This window comes from Lepidochelys olivacea, assembly GCF_965140295.1.
Source record: "Lepidochelys olivacea isolate rLepOli2 genome assembly, chromosome: 17".
Classification (NCBI taxonomy): domain Eukaryota; kingdom Metazoa; phylum Chordata; order Testudines; family Cheloniidae; genus Lepidochelys; species Lepidochelys olivacea.
Genome location: NC_140427.1, coordinates 14577596 through 14593880, shown reverse-complemented (window position 1 = coordinate 14593880; position 16285 = coordinate 14577596). Strand labels below are relative to the sequence as shown.

Here is a 16285-nt window from a genome sequence, read left to right as displayed (position 1 = left end):
AGGCATAATGTTTCTTTGAATCAAGGAAGAAAGCTTTATATCAGAGACATTTTTATTAATAATAATACTTTGCACCTAGCTTTCATCTGAGGATCTGAAAGCCATTTACAATACTGTTAGCCCCAATTTACTGAAAAGAATAGATTCCCAGGAGTCTTGACAGCAGGTATTCAGCTAACTTGTCCAGCACAGCCCCGGAAGGATCCAGAACTGTACAGTGGAGACCCACACATACACTTGGGGTATTAGGAGTCAGGCAACACCTCCACTCCACTGCCCACCCCTTCCCCTCCCCTCCCCTCCCCTCAGCTGCAGGGAGGAGCCAGCCAGCTGACAGGGGCAGAAGCAGCCAAAGCAGAAATCTTGGGTCTTCTAGAAATGTGAAGAACTTTCTACAGTTTTGGCTGGCCTGCTCTGCCCTGTGCCAATTGGCTATTTGGGACAATCCTCCAGCTCCCCCTTCCTCAGTCTCTTCACTTCAGCTTCATTCCAGCCCTGCCCCTCTTACCCTCTTCTCCCCTGCCCTGCCCCCTTCACTCCTTTCCCTTCCCTTCCATTTATCTGATCCCCCTCCCTCCTAACTAAACTCACCCAAAGTAAGTAAATCCCTGTAGAAATAACTTGCCATTTGCTGTCATCCTCATCCTCTTTCCCCAGCCTGTGTCAGTCTTGCCTATTTAGATTTAGGGCTAGTCTACACTAGAATTGCTACAGCGGTGCAGCTGTAGAGAGAGAGCACTCTCCCATCCGCATACTAAATCCACTTCTGCAACAGGCGGTAGCTATGTGGGCGAGAGGAGGTCTCCACCAACATAGTGCTGTCCACACTGGCGCTTAGGTCAGTGTAACTTACTTTGCTGTGGGGTGGCTTTTTCACTCCCTGAGCTACATAAGTTATAGCAACATAAGTGCTAGCATGTACAAACCATTAGAATGAAACTCTTCAGGGCAGGGACTTTCTACTACTCTGTGTTTGGACAATGCCTAGCGCAATTGGGCCCAGTTCTTGGCTGGTCCTTAGGCACTGCCGTAATAAACATGTCAAATAAAATAATAAAACAGGCTATTTTGTTCTAACAGATTGCCTGTAAAGAAGGGTGGAGTAGATAGTAGATAAGCACTTGACAGCTTGCAATCTAGCAGAAGCTAATCCACATTTAAAGCAATTTAAAGGAGGGTTCCTCCCTTTGCTTTTCTCCTGAGCTATTTTGTGGTAACTAACTCCTCCTCTTCATCTCTAAAGGCATCTCCACATCAATGACAGTGCTAATGAATTCTGATGGTTTAGTCCCTTCCCTTCTGTGCTCCTTCAGTTAGACTCTTCTTTGCCAGACATTTTAGCTTCCCCTTCTTGCTGACAAATTGAAACTGGGGTATATATTACTATGACTTTTGCTTCTATCATTCAGCATGTGGAAAAATAGATGTACAGATATTATAGAATATGAAGTAGTATTCCTATGGTTCCTCTCTCTTGCCTTCACATTATTAAATTATAAAGAAATACTGTCATCCTAGTCTCTTAGCCAAGTCATAGCAAGCAGAGTTATGGTTCCCTTGATAAATTGCAAAGCATTATTAAGTTTTGCTCTTTGGACTGAAAGTATTGGCCTAAAAGGACATCAACCACAGTCACATTGCTCTCGATTGCTGCTTAATTGCTGCTTGTTTGTGTTAGAGATCATGTGGTTTGATTGATCTTACCCTGCATTTGTCATTATAGTTACAACTTCCTAGTTTTCTCCTAGTACCTAGACCACAGGATGACTTTTAAATCCTGAATAATTTATGTGGCTGTCCAGTTAAATGGCTGAAAATAGTATTATATATTTAAGCCAATAGCTCAACCTTGAAATCATCATTTATGCAACCAAGGCATTAAATATTTATTTGAGGCTTATGTTGAAATATGAAATAGCAGGGCTTTTTAGAGCTTTTTTTAAAGTAAACAATGGCAAACATCCTAGGGTCCATCCATGAATACTGATTTTCCCCCCTCCTCTTTATTATCCGCCCTCCCAATGTTTTAATGATCAGAATTCCATGTTTATGATTTTCACTAAAAAATGAGCCACAATTCAGCAGGCACATGCTTAACTTTAAGTATGTGAATAGTCTCATTTCATTCTTATTTTAGGTAGACCTCAGCGGAGCAGCTCACATACTTAGGTACTTGCTTGAAGACCTTGCTGAGTCAGGAACTTATCACAGATCAGGTGCAGCGCAGGTATTGGAAATACAAGCTTCCTGACAAGTTCCTGCCAGTGGGCCTCAAGAGACGCCATCTCTTTGCAGGGGAGGATAGTTCAGTCACTTTTCTGTGCCTATTTAATTTTGGTGTCTACTGAGACTGCCATTTAGTGATAATTGTGATCAGGTGAAATTTTCAAAAGCATCCAAGTGGCTTACGAGCCAAAATATCATCATCTTAAACTTGGGACTTGGATAAGATTTTCACAAATGCCTGTCACCCCTGCTGTGCATCTGCATTAGGGATTTGTCTGAGACTCTTCAGCCTACCCCACAGAGGCAAGCAGACAGTTCTAAAGCCCTGGAGTCATTAGGCTTTATGACCCTGGCCCGTTCGTTTCTGTGCCATCGTGTGATTCGTTTTTACCTCCCTAGATCCTTGTGTTCCTTCAGTAGCTTGTACATTTCAAAGTCAACGAGAGACCAAGCTGTTTTTCCCTAGGGAGTTGTATGTCAGACACTTCTTGCTAAATGGATGGTGTGTCTTTCTCTTCTCTTTTTTGATATTTTATATAGCTGTAGATAAACTCTCAGTAAAGGATTTGGGGTTTGCTCATTCTTTGCTGGATAATGCAGCCAAAAAGTTCAACACCTGAGAGATGTCAAATACGTCTGGAATAGGGTCTCCAGGAAAGTGTTACACTATCACTATAAATACTTAAAGGGTTGATAAAATTCTAGTGAGAGAGAAGTACAGGATAGTCCTGGAAAATGGCAAATGCTCAGAAATAGGCCTTTCTTGTGTTGGTGAAATCTCTGCTATGTGGTGATCCTCTACACTTCTAAATTTTGCATGGCAGAGGAGAGAGTGTATTGCTATTTATTGAATGTTCACATGCACCTATTCGAAGACCCTGTTCACATTGCAATGAGCTTACGGTCGAGTTTGGGCGTGCACACAAAATGAACACATAGCATGTCTATGGGCAAGATTACCCGCTGATGTAAACTGACATTGCTCTATTAAAGCAGATACAGAACCCAAGCCTAAATAGACATAGATGCATATAAAAATACACACAACTATTGACAGTACACATGTGAGGTGCTAGAATAAGTTCTCAGTATTTGTCATTGAGAGGCTTCTTGGAAGAACTGTGTTTGATGAGGGATTTGAAGGAAGACGAAAGGGAGTTTAGCGCATAAGCAGACAGAGAGACCCTGGCAGAAGAGGTGGAATAGAAGAAGGTTCAGCAATGAGTGTGAGAAGTATTTAAAGGAGGAGAAAGATTCCATCCTGGTCCTCACAACTTTGTTTGGCTCCTTGCAGGCGGGTTTGACCTTAGTAATCTTTTCTGACCCTGCTGTCTGAGATTCTGTGATTTTTAGAAGCTGGTTGGAGAGAGTGATGGGTATAATGGAGTGCTTTGCCAGATTGTAACTGTAAAGGCCATATTTCTCACTGTGCAACCATCAAAATGCAAAGGGTCAGAAAAAGTCTTTTTTTCTTCTTTTTTTTTTTTTTTTGCAATTCAGCTTTTAAAGTGTACTGAAATACACGTCATTTATTACAATTGCCAGCAGCTTTCTGTTTCATATCTTTGTTTTAACAAGTGGCAGAGTACCGAGCAAGTCTTTTACACTTTATATGTGGTATATAGTATGTATGAGTTTAAGACCCCATTTCAAGGTGTTTATGCCAGGTTTATCTTTGATTTCTGTGTAAACAATTACAGAAAAGAAAAAACAAAACAAAAATGGGCTCTGTTCTCTGTGAACTTAGATAAAATAGAGCTAATTCAAAGCATCTTTGCCTGGACATCCACAAATACATTTCAAACCAGATAATGAAGGAAAAAAGGCTGAAGGAACACATGCCAGCTCCTGTTGTTGCTGATGGTTGTTTTTTTTTAAGGCAAGTGTACCATTTACCCTCACTCCTGACTTCTGCTGCTATCACTGTGAGAAGAACACAATCAGAACACTTAATCCACCTCTTTGACTTGGCTTCTGAGTATAACAAGAGCAGAGAAAGAGACACATTTTCTGCTAGTGTAAATAGATGCATCTCCATTGATTTCAATGGAGTTTTGCTCCCCAAACTTACTTATCAAGCAAGAGCAACTCAGATCAGGTCAAAAGGGAACTGGAAATGGCCATTATTTTAAACTAGAAACATAGTCACTTCTGTTGTATGATTTTGTATCCATTTGATATTGTTTTTTAGCTATAGTGACAACCTCAGTTAGATTGACATATGTTATTGTGGGGATGGAGGAAGGAAAACTATCTGTATTTACATGTTCTTGTAATTTCTTGTAAAAGGAGTTTGGAGCGGGGAGAGAAACTACTTAAATAATACTCCAACAAAAATCAGGAATGGAACACAGAAAGAGGTGAAATCTTCACTTTTAATTGTTAAATTGAATTTTGGGTATTTGTTTTTAAATCATCCATTTTTAAGCACCCTGGTCAGAGGCTTTTGGAAACTTAATTTTTCCTCCTCCTAGCACATGAAGATCAATCACCTCCGAGCATATGGTGACACCACTGGCAGAAAATGTTTTGGCAAAGCCTTTCAGGGCATCAAAAACAGCAACATTACAACCATCCACATGTGATGATTATGTTGAACCTGGTCTCCTGTTGTAACCAGACTGTTCCTGCCCTGACAGATGCTGATGAATAAAGCATGAATCCACATTACAACCTTCCCAGCTATTCGCCTTATAATCAAAAGAAGAGGATTTTCACTTCATGGCTTGGCTGGTGATCTAGTGGAAGCTTGGGGGATCCAGTGGGGTTGGTCCAAGTTTGAGCCCGGGAACGCTTACTCATTCCCCTGACTCACTTGAAGTAAGCCCTCTTGGGATCCCAAATAAGAAAGAAATACAAAATAACTTCTTGAAGAGGCCTGAGTGCTGCTTGTGACCAAAGCTCACATGATCAGTGTCTTGCTTGGGTGTAGGCTGTTGCTGTGCGCCCCCAAAGAAGGGTGCAATAATGTCCTTGGATGTGGCGCTCACTGCGGTTATGATCTCAATAAAAACGCGCTGTTGTAGTTCACCTGGCATTTGGCTATATCTTTTGAGACCTGCTGGAAACACAAGGCAGGTGTGGAATGCACTTGTAATGGAAATTTACACTATAGAACACCAGTGCCCTGCGAGCTGCGTTGGCTGCATGCTGGCATGTGGGGTGGAATTCTAGGTGTTGGTTTTTAATCCACTCAGTCCTAAATGGTTTGTGCTCCAGAGCCCTAAGAGACTGCCGCTTTCTCCCGCCTGAACTCAGCACCGGAGCTGCAGGGCTGCAGGCCGAAATGGAAAGGGAACTGCCAGCTGGGTATCCGCTGTGAAGTTCCCTGACTCTGGATCACTCTTCCAGCTCCTTGATCAGCCAGACCCAGATTTGTTCTCTCAAGGATTTAGTGCAAGGCTGACCTGTTTTTTGTTTACTTTCCAGGCATGTCTGGAAGGAGCATCTTGATTCGTGGCTCTTAAATTTTTGTATTGGTGACCCCTTTCACACAGCAAGCCTATGAGTGCGACCCCCTTCTAAATTACCTTTTTTTAATGTTTAACACTATTATAAATGCTGGAGGCAAAGCAGGATTTGGGGGTGGACGCTGACAGCTCATGACCCTCCGTGTAATAACGTCGTGACTCCCTGAGGCGTCATGACCCCCAGTTTGAGAACCCCTGATCTAGATGGTCTTGGAGGTAGCATGTGGATTTATTATTATTTTTATTTTTTGTATTAGAGTAGCACACAGAGACCCAGACTTGTTCTATGTAGGGACAGATATTATTGTTGGCCTTTAACAAATAATAATAATCAGGATAAACTATTGCTAATTGAATGTATGCATATCCATTTTATTCCACAGACAGCGCTAACCCAGCTAGAAGTTGGATCACAAAGAGTTTTCGATTCTCATGTCCTTACGAAAGCTGTGTAAATAAAGAGTGACAGGCAGAAATGAGAGCCTAATTCCACTCCTGGCAGGAAGGTTATTCTATCCCTTGGGAAGAAGGTGTCCTCTTCTAAGGCTCTGGTAAAGGCTTAGCTTGCTGAGTGCACTACAATGGGTAGAATTGTTGTTATTCCTAGTTTAAAAGTACAATGTAGTGAAATAACCCTATAATTCCATATGATGCAGAAACTCGGGTGCCTTGGAACTATACCATTGTCTAGATTTAGAGCTGCCAAGTGGTGTGGGGTTGCAATAAATAAACAAAAAGTAGCTCAGAAGACCAGCATGAGGGGTGTTTTTGACACATTCTAGAAGCTCTGTGAAAAAGGTTTTCACTTAATTCTCAGGAGATTTATTTACTTTGCTTTTTGTTACCTACTAACCAGACATCAGCAGTATGGAATTGTATGAAGTGGCTTAGGCCCAGACTTTTTAAGCTGTTTTGGGAAGTTGGGGCGTGGGGTCAGGGCCACAACACCTACAGATTTGGGAGCCTAAATCTCTTTTTCAAAAGGAATTTAGGCACTTAGGGGGGCCTAAATTCCATCAATTCCATTTAGATTTAGATTCACAAGTGCCTAAATCCATTTGAGAAAAGAGATTTAGGCTCCAAAATCGGTTCGGCGCAGTGGCACTGAGCGCTACGATGCTTAAATACCTTAAATACTCTGCCTAAGGGAGCTAGCAGAATAGACTGGTTTCAGAGTAGCAGCCGTGTTAGTCTGTATTCGCAACAAGAAAAGGAGTACTAGTGGCACCTTAGAGACTAACCAACTTCCTAGGATGTTGCTATCTGGTCTTTGGCACTTTCATTCTTTCTGCCTCCTCCCCTATCATGATTATCTCCCTCCTCCATTGTCCTGCCCAGAGGCAAAGAAACCAACAAGGATCCCTATTTTTATGAGTTTTCCTGAATAATATTTTATGGTTTGCCCTCTTGTGTCCATCATTTCTGAGTTGCCTGACTGATATAGTATCTACAGTCCTATGCCTCTATAAATACCGTAAAGGCTGTGCAATTAGGCCAACTTTTGCCTTTAACTTAAATCAACCTTTAACTTCAACATAGAAAGCTAGTAGATAAATATACTGCATAATGCAGAGCTTAATTCTTTGTGGGTAATGTTGGGTATTTAGGTTGCTCTTTGACTCTCATGGATTTAAGTGCCCCATTATCTCATCGGTGTGCACACAACTTGCATTGATATTCATGATGGTTGCATGCAAAAATCCCTTCATACCCAGAATCTCCTTTGTGTTTCTATGTCATCCAGAATTATCTGAAATCCATTCCTCTTCTGTTTCTCCAGCGCTTATTGCAGTGTCATTAAGAGAGAGCGGTTGTACATTTCTCTCCTTGTATTCATTTTGAAAACTATAGGTTTATTCAGAAACCTAGCAATTTTTGGTCAGTTTCTTTGTGATTTGACCATGCGTTCACACCTCAACTAATCTCTCTGTTTTTCTCTCATCTATTGATACAGTAACTAACTGACACTGTCAGACCGCCCTGGCTGAAAGCCAAGCTCGATATCTCTATAACTCCCTGTGTGCCCCTCAGCAGTTTCAGCTCTGCATGTTCCTCACACTAAGCTCCATAGTAGCTCATGTCTGTCTTATCATATTTCTGATTCTGCTGGCAAGCAGCTCAGTGCCTTTGACCAAACTTAAGTTCTCCTAAGATGGTATCTTTAGAATGTGCTGATGGGAACTCAAGGATGGGGCGGGAGGGGACCAACAACAAAAAACAGGTGGATGTTTTAGTATTTTTTTTTTTCATTTTAATCATGACATTTTCTCAAGCATTTTGTGTGAGCGTGCAGGTGTATTACTTGTATTACAGCATCACTGTTCTGGGTACTGTACAGACACACATAAGAGAGAGTCCTTTCTCCAAAGATCTTATAGTCTAAATAGTAGACCAGGCAGAAAGTGTGGGAGAAAAGATGTGATGATATCCTCGTTTGGCAGAGAGATGAGAGGCACAGACAATTTAAGGTCACCCAGGCAGTCTATGTGACGGAGAAATTGAACCCAGATCTCCTGAGTCCCTGTCTAGTGCCTTAACCACGAGACCTCTCTTTCTCTTTTTTTTCTAATTTTTTTCTCATTTATTTCTATCATTGCAAGTTATTTTTAATAGAAAAATGCAGGTACCTGGGAAATTTTTTTTTTTTAATACTTGGCCTTCAGTATCAACCCCTTCGTTACTGATGACACTAAACATCACCAAAGGGGAAGTTTTAAAACTGCAAGTGTGTTTTCCAACACGGGATCCCCATGTGACTCAACTTGGGCAAATAGAACTGGAGTGCTCACTTTCACTTTCTGTGTGTGTTCAGTCTCACTTTATGGTCTCTGTACACAAGCACAATTCTGTATTACCTGGGTTTCTAATAGTGCAGGAGTAGGATTACATTGTGAAACAATCCCAAGTCTTCATTGCTGGCATTTTTGGATCATGAAAGCATTTGTTTGATTTTGTAAAAACCCACATGGCCGTATTCTGAAGTGTGGCTAAGGAGCCCTCAGTGTAGCCCCGGAGCAAGGAGTCAAAAGATGCTAGGTGCAAACCCTTCTCTGATCATTGTCCAGCTCAGCAGCAGGCTAGGGTCCCCATGGAGTGTAGTCTGGAGGCTGCTGTCAACTGTGCCAGCTGTCATTGGCCTGCAGTGGGCATTATCATAGAAGAGACTCACAAAGGGGGCCCTTTCCCTTGGCTCTGTCCCCTGCACTAGTTCCCAGGAGAGGAATGGTATAGGATCAATCGTCGTTCCTGTGCGCCACCTAACTATTGACTAGGCTGTTTGGTGCTAGCAGAGCAGTACTCCCAGCTCATCCAGAATGCATGAGTGGTGGATATAATAAGCCAGGGGAGGCTTAGCCTCCCTGGCACAGCCGCTGGGGCCGCGGCGGCCCTGCCTGGTCTCTGCCTCTTCCGATCTGTGCACCACCTCTTCCCCAAGGCCCCCACTGTCTCAGTGAGTCTCTCCATTCCCCGCCACCTCCCAGAGATCCTTGCCACTCGCTGTGTCCCTCCTCCCCTTAACCCCCGAGAGGCTCCCCCCACCTGCCATGTCCCTCCTCTCCTCCATCCTGTCCCCTGTGAGGACCCCGCTTGCCCTGTCCCTGTGGGCAGTGGAGGCCTCACGTGGGAGAGGGGGAGGAAAGGAGGGACATGGCGAGTGGGCTGAGCAGGGAGGGGGCGGGGCCTGGGGCAGAAGAAGCGGGATAGGTAGATAGCCTCCCCCAGGGGTAGGTTTACCCACTGCCCATGCCAGAATGACTGTGAGGATCTAGCCTTTTATTTGCAGGCGGTTTCGCTAGGATTATGTTATTGCAGTTTCTCTTTAACTTTGACTAGCTGAATCTGTGTGAATAGACTGTAGTGAGAGATTGTCCATTTAAACTGTCCTCACATGCGTGGCCATGTGTACGTTTCAGTGTCTTTAAAGAAGGTATTGGGCCAATTTTTATCTTTATTTATTTTTTTAGTACAGTAGACTTTGATACTTTCTTATCCCTTTTTGGAATAAAAGGGAAACCCGCAGCAGTCTGGCATGAGAAAATCTCTGCTTGGAGAAATAAAGGAAAATGAGGAGAAATGAGAAATCTTAACCTGGACTTGCTTCTGAGTTTGCTCTACAGTCTACACAATTCACTTTGTTCGTCCCGAGTTCTGGGCTCAGATATCTCGGTCATATCCTCTGACTTTCTGTAAATTGTGTCTGGAAAAATGACATCTGCTGGGCTTCTCTTCTCTCCCTGTAACTAGCTGGAACTCACCACCTAATGGGAGACCTATAAAAATGAGCCATGCTGCTAGCTAATTCTTGAAAGCTGTGCACCAAATAAATCAAGTTTCTGCTGAGCCCTGCCGAGTTGGTTAGAGTCTTCAGCAAGAGCAATGAAAACAATGATCAAAACATTTCCTGGCTGGGTATTAAAGATGGTTAACCAGCATAATTAGATCAGAATCCCAGTGACTGAAGGACCTATTGACCATACAATTTGGCACAGAAAAAAGATGGCTTTCTGTAACAATGAAACAATGCTGCTGCTTTTATTACTGGGTTTATATTCACACAGTGTTGGGAGTTTTTTTATTTTAAGCTATTCTGTACATTCTCTTCTCTGTGAAGAGAACTAAGCGCAGGTGCTGAGAGAGGAAAGCTGCTACTGTAGTTAAAAGCTCTGATCATTAAATAGTGAGACAGGAAAATATTTGTTAAATCAAATAGAGACTGAAAACTTTGGTGTAAAAATATGTGAAAAACTGCTGCTAAAAAAAATAAATCTTCAAGCCTCAGTAACAGAGTTTTTCTACCACCAAGCAGATGTTGACACAATACTGAGTCAGTGAAAGTTGATCTATTTTCCTGAGGGTGGCTGAATTTTAAAGCTGGGGCCGTAACATTACAGTACATCTTGGTCATAGATAAGATCTGTGAATTATATATGAAGGATTAGACCTCTTGAATTAGTTATGACCCCAAAAACAGATCCATTAGATCTGTCTGATAAGGCATTATGTTTGCAATAATGTTCTGTTTACCAGAGATTTTATGGCTTAGCCATGGTACTTAAGTTAGTTAGGATAATGCATTATAAACATTTATCTCAGCTTTTTTCTTTTTCTTTTCTTTTTCTTTTTTTAATTTTTCAGCTGCTAGAGCAGGAGTGGGCAAACTACAGCCTATGGGCCGGATTTGGTCTGCGAGCCATTTTAAGCTGGCCCACAAGCTCCTGCTGAGGAGCAGGGTCTGGGGCTCGCCGCACTCCAGCTGGGGTGCTGGGTTGGGGGCTGTACCATGCACCTCGGCCCTGCTCTGGCGCTCTAGCTAGGGCACCGGGTCGGGGGCTGCACCACGCACCTCCCGGAAGCCACAGCATGGCCCTAGTCCGGGGCACAGGGTCGGGGGCCATACCACGCGGCTCCCGGAAGCAGCCCCATGGCCCCGCTCTGGCACTCTAGCAGGGTCAAGGGCCGCTCCACGCGAAGGGACATGCCACTGCTTCCGGGCACCGCCTGAGGTAAGTGCTGCTCGGAGCCTGCCCCGCTGAGCCTCTCCCCATGCCCAAACCCCCTGATCCCTCTCACAGTCTCCAAACCCCTCAATCCCAGCTCAGAGTACCCTCCTATCTATCATCCCCAGCCCCACCCCAGAGCCCTCACCCCCAAGCAGAGCCCTCACCCCCTTCCACACCCCAACCCCAATTTTATGAGCATTCATGGCCCGCCATACAATTTCTATTCTCCGATGAGGCCCTCAGGCCAAAAAGTTTGCCCATGTCTGTGCTAGAGGGACCCAAGAGCTTCCTTTTCGTTTTAGCCAAAACAAAGAGGATGAGGATATGGTGAGGCAGGAACTGTGGATATTAGGGAGGTCTGACAGAACTTCTGGAACATCCATCTCTTATGAGCATCCATTCTTGCTGCAGCGAGGTGTTTTTCCACAGAGAACTCTAGCTGCTACCCCACATTGATTGAGAGCATTTCTGGCCTTCAGAGTTCAGCTAGCTTGTCTTTAGAGGATATGAAATAATTGCTTCTTTGTGGGTAGGGGTTATGGAAAGTTTTTTTCCCTAATTGCTTCTCCCCTCAGTCCCATGAACCTGAGTCTGCACACACAGTCACGAGTCTGCACCAGGAGGCTACTGCTGTTCCTGCCCCAGTCAGCCTGCGTTCCATTGTAAAGAGCGTGACGTGGAGTGTCTCAACTGAGTAAAATCATGGTAGCTAAGCGCATTTCCACTCACTGAGGATCTGCCCCCAAAACTTTCTTACAGATTTAGCAGTTGGGCTCCTGAGGGGATACCTCAAGAGCCCAACTATCAAAAGGCCTATCAAATGAATGCACACAAGACACCCAATTGGTAGTGGGCTGTGGTCAAATAAGTGAGCCGTAGGTGACTGCTGAAAAGGTTCTGAATTTCCTACAATAAATGTGGATGTTGCACGTTTATATTTTAAATGGTCTGTGAATTGCTGGATGTCCAATTGGTGGCGCAGCGGGGCTAAGGCATGCTCCCTATCCGACTCCATGCAGCTCCCGGGAAGTTGCCTGTCACAGGGGCTCTGCATGCTGCCCCCACCCCAAGCACCGGCTCCGCAGCTCCCATTGTCCCGGAACTGCAGTGGATAGCGGCTGTGTGCAGAGCCCCCCCGCGGCCGCCCTTCCCCTTAGGAGCTGGAGGGACATGCCAGCCATTTATCCCGGGAGCTGCTTGAGGTAAGCACCGCCCAGAGTCCGCACCCCTTATCCCCTCACATGCCCCAGCCCTGAGCCCCCTCCCGCATCCCAACTCCCTACTGGAGCCAACACCCCCTCCTGCACCCCAACCCCCTGGCCCAGCTCAAAGCCCCCTCCTGTACTCCAAACCCCTCATTTCTGGACCCACCCCATTGCCCTCACACCCAACTGTCTGTCCCAGCCCAGTGAAAATGAAGGAGTGAGGGTGGGGAAGAGCGAGCGACAGAAGGAGGAGTGAGTGGGGGGCACGGCCTCGGAGAAGGGGCATGACCTCAGGAAAGGGGCGGGGCAAGGGTATTGGTTTTCTGCAATTCGAAAGTTGGCAACCCTGTCTGTGAAGTGCTGTTTAAGAACAATGTCCAGTTCTAAAATAGCATCTTTCAGCCAAGGGTCTCAAAGCACTTTCAAAGGAGGTGAAGTATCATTATCCCCATTTAACAGTTGAGGAAATGAAGGCACAGAGGTGAAGTGATTCATTTAAGATTACATACTAGGGCATTGGCATAGATACCAGGTGCCTTCCCCCTCTCTGCACCCCAGTCCACTGGACTACCTTTCTTTTAGCAAGAGCAATATACATTCTGCTAGTGTCTTGGGATATGAGCTTCTTGAAGTGAATACCTTTAAAGGAGTTTAAATTGTGTAAAAAACCAGTTGTCTCAGAATACAGCTGATGAGAAGGTGAGGTTGAAGGTGAGTTGCCTTCATACCAGGAAATACAAGTTGCAGAGTGCCCACTTTTCCTAGCAGTTTGTTCTGAACCAAAGTGTGTGTGTGTGAGTGGGGGAGGGTAGTGACAATCTACTACTAGGACACAAATTCCAAGATGCTTCATGCATTCATGTGGTAAACCCATGAGGGGAGGAGAGGAGAGTACGTGTGTGTGTGTGTGTGTGTGTGTGTGTGTGAAGAAAATCTTGCAGCATGCTTTGTAGGGCAAATAGGCCAGAAATATAAAAGCAGAGAAAAGTGAATAAAGTAAAAGAATAAGAGACTGGATTGGACGACAAGATGTAGTTCTGTGAAGGGAGACATTTTGGTTTCTGCTGCTGAAACTGATGGGGGCTGGAAATGCTGTGGTTCTCAGCTCCTGTATAGACAAGACAGAATAGTGGTGTTCATGGTATACTCCAGAAAGCACATTGAAACAATGGAGAACTCCTTGGACAGATTTATAAATATTTGTGCTCAGAGGATAATTCCCAATAAAGGATGTATCCAAGCACTTTTGAAAATCCCATCTTTAGATTTTGTTTTGCTATTCATGGAATACCTGTGAGCAGATCACAATCACCTTGAATTTATTCATTAGTAGAAAGAATTAGATTAGTTGTTTTGCTAATTATTTATAGTTGATTGTGCATACCTCTATGCCAATATTTGGTATTTGTTCTTGAACTGTTGCTAGGTTGAGATTTGGTCTGATCAAACATGCGCTTCTGGTGCAAAATAGTCTGTTCATTTAAAATTCAGTTTCCATATATACACACAGGGCTTTGAAATTTGTATTCTACAAATATTCATGCCAGTAGAACCCAGTCACACAAAAGTTCACAGAAAATAATGCAAAAGGGCAGAAGCAAATTATTTCATAAAATTGAGCAAATGGTCGTGAAATGTAGATAAATAGAAACAGGCTTTGTCAGCATTCACTCAGTTCTACTAATTACATCATGTTTAGACAGCAGTCTATCTGCATGAATACTCTGAGTGTTTAACTTGTACAATCTACAGCATCCGAAGGCAGTATGTGTTCTCAGATACACAGAAAGACTGGGGACTTTTTTAACCTCCAAGACTGTAATAATGAATCTTTTATAAATTCATTTGAAACGCAAGAAAAATATGGAAGCTGACAAATAGAATATGTTGGCCTATGAATATATAGGACGGCCAAAAAGCTTTTATAGAACTAAGTAAAGAATTTAGGCTCCAATCCTGCAAAACATCCCTATAGTGAAGATCATGACCTCCCTAAAGTGTCTTCAGTTGATCTTACATCCTCAGTTGTTCTTACTAATAGTGCACATGCTTAGTCGGGGCTGGGAGGCGGTAACTTTATGAAAACCAGCAGTCTCAGTGGTGTGAATAACTTTATTTATGTGGTTCAATGTTTGCAGGTTCAAGGACTTAAATTGTAAGTTCCTTGGGACAGGGACCTTGTCTGCCTGTATTTCAGCAGACTACTCTCGACATTCACGTGCAATTGCGATGCCACTCAGATTAGGTCTGTGATTGTAAGAAACATGTGGATGCTGAGGCTGGATCTTGCCCTTGTGGTACTACGGGCGCCACAGCAGTGGGACGAAGGAATGACATCAGAGAAGAAGTTTTCTGAGCCAGTCTAAACTTCTGCTTTTTGTATGTGCTCTGTCTGTCTTCTGCAGCTCAAGCCAGGTCAGAACAGTTGCCGAGACAGTGACAGTGAGAGTGCCAGTGGAGAATCGAAAGGATTCCATCGGAGCAGCTCTCGGGAAAGACTCAGTGACGTAAGTAAAACTCCGGAGGCCAAATAGTGCCCTGAGTTGCATCATTTTTTTTTTGAAGGGTGTAAATCAGGGCAGAATTTGGCCCCCGGGGGGCAAAGTGCTGCTAAACCCCTCCTGCCCCGGGGGGGGGGGGGGGTCACTTGCTTGCAGCCAGTTGAAAGAAAAGGGTTGCTTAATTTTGCTAAGTTGCAATGAACTAGACACTTGTAACCTCTGTAATATGGGTAGCTTGGTGTCTTAGACCACAGTGACATGTGCGTAAGATTCGAGCTCCCAAACCACTACGATATCGGGATTAACAGGATGAGAACCACCATGATAAATATCAATAGATGTGGAGACTCTGGGAGTCCATGAGAAGAAGTGACCACAAAGTAATACACTCACAAGTTGTCAAATGTCCTTTTATTAACAATTTCGTTAAGCAGATAAATGACACCACGACTACTGCAAATACTCAGATAGAGATAAACCATAAGTTGTCCAGCATCAATGATTTCATGCTCCCATCTCCTGGGCAAACATCGAAAGGAGTAGGATAATGATCAGGTGGCCGTCCCTGGTGGATGTCTCCTAATGTCTCTGTCCCTGGTGGATGTCCCTGGCTAGGCAAAAGCTTTTATCCTGGTTTTCTTTTACGCCCACTACGCTCATGCATGTGCATGAGAGTGACATCCCCTCTTTCTTTATTTGTGCTTCAACACCCCATGAATTTTAGGGTGACCCATCTCTCATAGGCTAGCCCCTTCATCCCCCTTGTTCTCATTAACATATACATCAATGAGTTACCCTAGCAACTTGAGGTTATTACCGAGTCACCTGAAATGTTACTGTCGGGCATTTTGTGGCATTAACTGGTACATTGTGGCAGATTTTTCTAGTTTATTGCTGCATAGTTCCAGAGCATCAGCATTCAAACCCATCTTTTACTGTAATCTCATAATCTACTGATACAGGGCTCTTATCTAGTCATGCCAACCTGCTTGAGGCCTCTGTGGCTTTCTGTGGACAAGTTACATATCTCGCAGACCTAAAGCGTGCAGGCCTCGTGTTAGTTTTATTTTACTTACATGCCTGATACACACTCATCAGTGATGCATACTCAGGGGTGAAAGTAACTTAAAGGATTTACCGGTACTCCGGATCCCGGAAGAGGCGTGGCCTCTATCGGAAGAGGCAGGGGCTTTACATCCCCGGGCCCTTTAAATATTGATTTAAAGGGCCCGGGGCTGCTACTGCGGTTGCAGCAGCTGGGAGCCCCGGGCCCTTTAAATCACCCCGGAGCTACCAGCTGCAGAGGCAGCTGGGAGCTCGGGGGAGATTTAAAGAGTCCGGGGCTCCAGCTGCCGCTACTGCAGTGGAGCCCCAGGTCCTTT

The 16285-nt window shown here is 44.2% G+C and overlaps 1 protein-coding gene across 6 annotated transcripts in view; it reads left to right on the top strand.

Annotated features, from left to right (window-relative positions):
- AUTS2 (activator of transcription and developmental regulator AUTS2) overlaps positions 1-16285 on the top strand; it is a 986777-nt gene that overhangs the window by 439752 nt on the left and 530740 nt on the right. For all 6 annotated transcript variants that reach the window (XM_084650935.1, XM_084650936.1, XM_084650938.1 and 3 more), the window contains one exon: positions 14808-14909. In XM_084650935.1, coding sequence (XP_084507061.1) covers positions 14808-14909 — 102 coding nt within the window. The remainder of the gene's footprint in view (positions 1-14807; positions 14910-16285) is intronic.